This window comes from Orycteropus afer, unplaced genomic scaffold, assembly GCF_000298275.1.
Source record: "Orycteropus afer afer isolate SDZICR_OR568_19922 unplaced genomic scaffold, OryAfe1.0 scaffold00474, whole genome shotgun sequence".
In the NCBI taxonomy this organism is placed as follows: Eukaryota; Metazoa; Chordata; class Mammalia; order Tubulidentata; family Orycteropodidae; genus Orycteropus; species Orycteropus afer.
The window spans coordinates 40,838-46,141 of NW_006922061.1; the positions used below are offsets into that span (position 1 = coordinate 40,838).

Sequence of the window (5,304 nt, forward strand, 5' to 3'; positions counted from 1 at the left end):
AAGCAAATAGACTCAGATACTTAGTCTTAGTATAATCCCTTTTTCTAGAAATACTACAGTTTGACCTGTACATCTCCTTTCACCCTTTCAATGGGAAGTGGAAACATGCCTGGTGCCTGCCTTGGCCTATGGAGAGCAGCCAGTATTACTGCTTACACCTGTGGCTGCTCTGAGTGTCAAAGGCCACAGAGCCCTCTTCCCATATCTGGTTGCACCAATTCCTTTTCCAGTGGTCTTGGCATCCATGTACATAGACACACCTGCTGTCTGTATAAGGAAACTTTGGCTCTGGAGTAGAAAGACAAATGCAAGAATTCTGGCACTGTTGCTTTGTAAATATTTAATGATCTTACTAAAATCTCAGATGTGCTTGGCACTCAGTGAAAACTTTTGCTTTCCTTTACCTCATCCCTGGGCATCCCAATACTTTATACCAGTGAGCTCCAGCCTCTGCCTTCCTGAATGTGCCCCTGATTGCCCATTCTTTCTTCTTTTGCTCAATCCCTTTCCCAACTCAGCATCCAGGGTCTCACTCTCTCTCAGCAGAGAGATGGCTAGAAAGTACAAGGCAACTTGAATAGGTTGAAGCTGTGCAGGGACAGGGCATGTGGCAGTGAGGAAGGCCCAGAGAAGAGTGGGTTGGCCCTTCACACCATTGACAGGTAGACTAGTGTGATGATGTGGATACCAAAATTGGCTCCCAGAGCAGAGGAGAAGTCAGGGTTTGGCTGAGGAGGCTGGGGTGTCTGGTTTATATTAGAATGGATCCAATGTATGAAATAAGAGACTCTGGCATAAACTGCAGGATACATGGGGTACGAGCAACCACGGCCCCAGCTTACTACTCCAATTTGCCACCAGACGTGGTTGGATTCGCAGACCAGTGGGCCCCCAGAGTCACCCTGGGGGGAAAAGAAAGAGTTTTCTCCTTACTGAGAGTGCTCAGCCTGCCTGCCTCCTGCACTTGCCCCTCAGCCCAAAAAGTATGAGTTATCCCTGCCTGTGGAAGATATTATGGGGGAAGGAGGTAACGGTTCCCCTTGCCACTCACACAGCCCTACCTCACTGGCTGCAAATATGGACTCCAGAGCTCTAGTGGGGCTCTCCCTGCTTGCAGGCAGGCAGTATTTACTGCTATCAACTCCAGGACAAGAGTGAACCATGGAGGGGGTCTCAGCAGGGAAGGAGTGCCCACAGCTGCAGGTCTGAGGCCACAGGAGTCAGCAAGCAGCAGGCCATGGTCACTGGATAGACATGGAGTCCTAGCCTTGTGTGGCCCACATGGGGGTCTGTGGAATGCTAGGCACCCTGACTAGGGCCTCTGCCTTGCCTGAACACATTCCATACCTGCAGTCTAGTGCTTGGCATGATCACAGTATGAAAAATGTATACCTGGAGCCCCTTAGGGCCAATGCCTCTGAGATCTCTGTGATCTGTGCCACACTCCCAGTAAAAACGTTCTCATGATCAAACCAATTAAAACATCTGAAAATTACTTGCTTCAACCTCCCACTTCTGCCAACAATTCCCAATGTGGAACTCACCCTACATACGGTCTTCGCATCATAAATGTTCCCGGCACACAGCATGTCAGGGTGAATGGCATATGGGCTTCCATAGAGCAGCCGACACAGGGTCATTGAAATCAGAGGAAACTGAGCCTCCTGCAACATTGTTGCAGCCTGACCTGTTGGGAAAGGAGTTCAAGGGCAGTAAAAGGCTTCTCTTGTGGCTTCTTTCCCAGTAGACTAAGAAGGGGTGAGCATCATACAAAGAAGCCTCAACTGTGACACTCAGTGGAGTTTATAGCAGCCTTGGCAATATGCACACACAGGCTTCATAGTGCATATGAGCTCATTCTTGGGGTTCTCCTTCTGGTCACTCCCCTCCATACCACTTCCCTGCCCTGCACATGGAAGTCAGGCATAGACATGTGACTCACTATGGTCGATGAAATGCAAACATAAATGTCACATAACACTTTCAAAGAGAAACTGTAAAAGCCAGTGCAAATTTCACCCCATTCTGTTTCTACTTTTGCACTCATATTGAAATGACATCTCCTCACCATGAATCCCTGAATGACCATGAGGAGTTGACACAGTGTGTACAAGAATGAAGCTCCAAGACTTTATGATTGTTTCTCACCACTGCATATCTTCATCTACCTGATGAATATAGAAATTGGTCTCAAAAGCTTTATGCTTACACAACAAGAGTCAAAGTAGGTCACATGCCTCACTGGTGAGGAACTGTTTTCACATAAATGGTTTATGACCTGATCTATGTATTAAAATGTTGCTGTATTTGCTAAAGATGTACCTTCAATGTCTTGGGAATCAGTCCATAGACTGAATGAATTTATATCTCTAGGGGAAGAGAATGGAAAACAGAATGCTAGTAGTGTTTTCTGGTTGCTGCTGACAAGCTTAGCAAGGTAATATCAGAGGAAGAGGAAGCCACAAAATCATTAGTTGGTTTGCTAACAGGAATGAAGACAACAGAATACACAAACTTGGAGTCTTCTAGTGTTGGAAGAGGCAACTTGTTCTCAACCTAGAAAAATAGAGTTAAGAAATGCTTTGAACTATAAAGCCAGTTAAAGCTCAGCCTTGAGAACTTCTGCTTCTGGCCATTAAAGTATAAAATGGTGTAACCATTTTGGAAAATTATTTTCAATTTCTCATAACTTCATGACCAAGCAATGCCACTCTAATGAATACACCCAAGAGAAATGAAAGTGCATATGCACAAAAAGAGTTCTAAAAGAATACTCCTAGGAGCTTTATTCACAATAGCCAAAAACTGAAACAACCCAGTGTCAAGCAAAGGAAAAACAGATAAATGAATTTTGCTATATTCATGCTCCTAAACAATAACTAATGATTAAGTGCTCAGCTACTAACCAAGAGGTTGGCAGTTTGATCCCACCCAGTGGCTCCTGGAAACAAAGACCCAATGATCTGTTTCTAAAAGGTCACAACCACAAAAACTTACAGAGTGCTGTTCTGTTCTGTAACACATGGCAGTTGCTATGAGTCTGAGTTGACTAGAGACTAATTTGTTAGTGACAAATACAAAAATATGAATAAATTTTACAGATGATAGTGAGAAAAGGATACATGACAGAAAGGAGCACATATTATATTATGTTTTCCAAATACGTTAAGTTCAAAAGCATAAAACTTATCCACAGGGATAGATAGCAGAACAACAGTTGCCTTGGGAGAAAAGGCTTGACTGCAAACAGTAAGGGAAGTTCTGAAATGATGGAGATATTTTACATTTTGATTTGAGTTTTGCTTTCATGGGTATTTATAGAAAAAAAAAGTTACAAAAAATAAAAAAAGCCAGAGAGGCTAAAACAATAGTCAATAAAGAATCAAGTGAGTGAGATACAGAACAGTCTTATGAGCTATTTTGTTTGTTTTCTCTTTTCAGAAATTGCTAGTTGTGAAATAATGGAAGCAAGAATATTAAAGAAGTAAATACTGTTGTGGAATAGGCCCCCATGTCATGTTATCTAAGGGACATATAGAAAATAGGGGACACTTTTCAGTTAATTTTGGTTTCTTCAACTGGGCTACCACTGTAAAACTGGTTTATGTGGCTCCAGAATTTATTTGAATCACTGTTGATTTATGCACTCTGGAGTCATATTGTTGTATTCTGGATAGATATATTATTTAATTCTGCCAAGAGATGGTCATAACTTTCTGGGTGTATCTTGTATAAAGGTATGAGGTTATTCCTAGTGTGAATTTCCAGGGTCTCAAGCAGGAACAAAAAATACAAAGGCTGATCCTAGTTAGGAAAGAGTGTAGTCTTCTACTCTCTTATTTAAGGACAGAGTTTCCCAATCTATGGGCCTTATTTCCTGAGGGGCAATAAATTCTACGTAAAGAGTCCATGTATATACAATAAATAGTCTGTAAAAGATTTATTGTAAGGAATTCTATCAGATGAGGGGAGGCAACAGGTCGGGCTAGGGCAAGACCACTAAGGTATACAAGTTATTGCCAATATCCTAATTTCCCTCTGTTGAGGAAGTACATATTAAATGATTACAAGCAAATAAACAATAAATAAAAGAATACCATGTACACAATGAAGAATGTATTCTTCACATCAAGAATTAGGATGAATCCAATTCCGTGCCCCTGAGGATCGAAGAGAGAGAGATAGAGAGAGTAAGAGGGACAGACAGATAGATAGACACACATGAAATGATACTGGATGTCTGAGAAGGGAGAGAAGGCTGAGAGGAATTCAGGAAATGTTTCCTGAAAGGAGAGTACCTTGAAGAATGGATATGATCTGGGTTTACAGAGATGGTGGCCATCCACTGTCACACACACTCCTCAGAGAGGTTGGGGATGATGGACACACTTAAGGATTAAACTGGGGAAGAATGCTGCTTCTAGGAGAAGGGTGGTCCTGGTTTAGGTGAACAGTATTTTGGACTTCCATTAATCTTTTCTTAGATGTGAATAAAAGTGAAAATCTTTCACAGTACAGCCAACGCCAACAGAAACGATCATCACACATGAAAATAAGCTCAGTCCAGACCAGAAGAACTGCAGTTTAAAACACTAAGTCATAAATTTATGAAGCTGAGTAAATACCTACTGTTGTATACATAAGGAGCCATGGTGGAGCAGTGCTTAAAGTGCTCAGCTGCAAAACAAAAAGTCAGCAGCGTGAACACACTGGTCTTCTGTGGGAGAAAGATGAAGTAGTCTGCTTCTGTAAAGATTATAGTCTTGGAAACCCTATGGGGCAGTTCTACTTTGTCCTGTAGGGCCACTAAAAGTCTGAATCAACTTGAAAGCAGTGAGTTTGGTTGGGTTTGAGTTGTATACATAGGATTTTAAAGTTCACTGTAATGAAGCACTATTATGGCAATAGATAACTGATAACAGAAAGTGGTACCTAGAAATTGGAGGCTTCCATAAAAATAACATAAAATATGTGGCAATGGTTTGGGGACCTGGTAGATAGGGAAAAGGTTACTATAATGGAATCTGGAAAGATTAAAATAAAGCTGTTATAGGAGGCAAGAAAAATGAGGACTTACATTATGAAATGGCAAAACTGCTACCTACAGTAACTTTGAAGACATAAAATGTACTTGTTGTTGTTGTTGTTGTTTGCCGTCGAGTCGGCCCCGACTCATAGCGACCCCTCCTTGGGTTTCCGAGGCAATATCACTACGGAAGTAGGATTGCCCAACCTTCCTTCCGAGGAGTGGCTGGTGGGTTTGAACCGCCAGCCTTCTGGTTAGCAGTCAAGTGCCTTAGGCAC

At 42.1% G+C, this 5,304-nt stretch overlaps 1 protein-coding gene across 1 annotated transcript in view; it reads right to left on the reverse strand.

Annotated features, from left to right (window-relative positions):
• Positions 1-647: 647 nt before the first annotated feature.
• The window catches only part of LOC103209036 (serine protease 38-like), a 56,959-nt gene continuing 52,302 nt past the window's right edge, over positions 648-5,304 (reverse strand). Inside the window, exons 4-5 of the mRNA XM_007954803.1 lie at positions 1,545-1,687; positions 648-902 (exon numbers count right to left, since the gene is read on the reverse strand). Of these exons, the coding sequence (XP_007952994.1) occupies positions 648-902; positions 1,545-1,687 (398 nt within the window). The remainder of the gene's footprint in view (positions 903-1,544; positions 1,688-5,304) is intronic.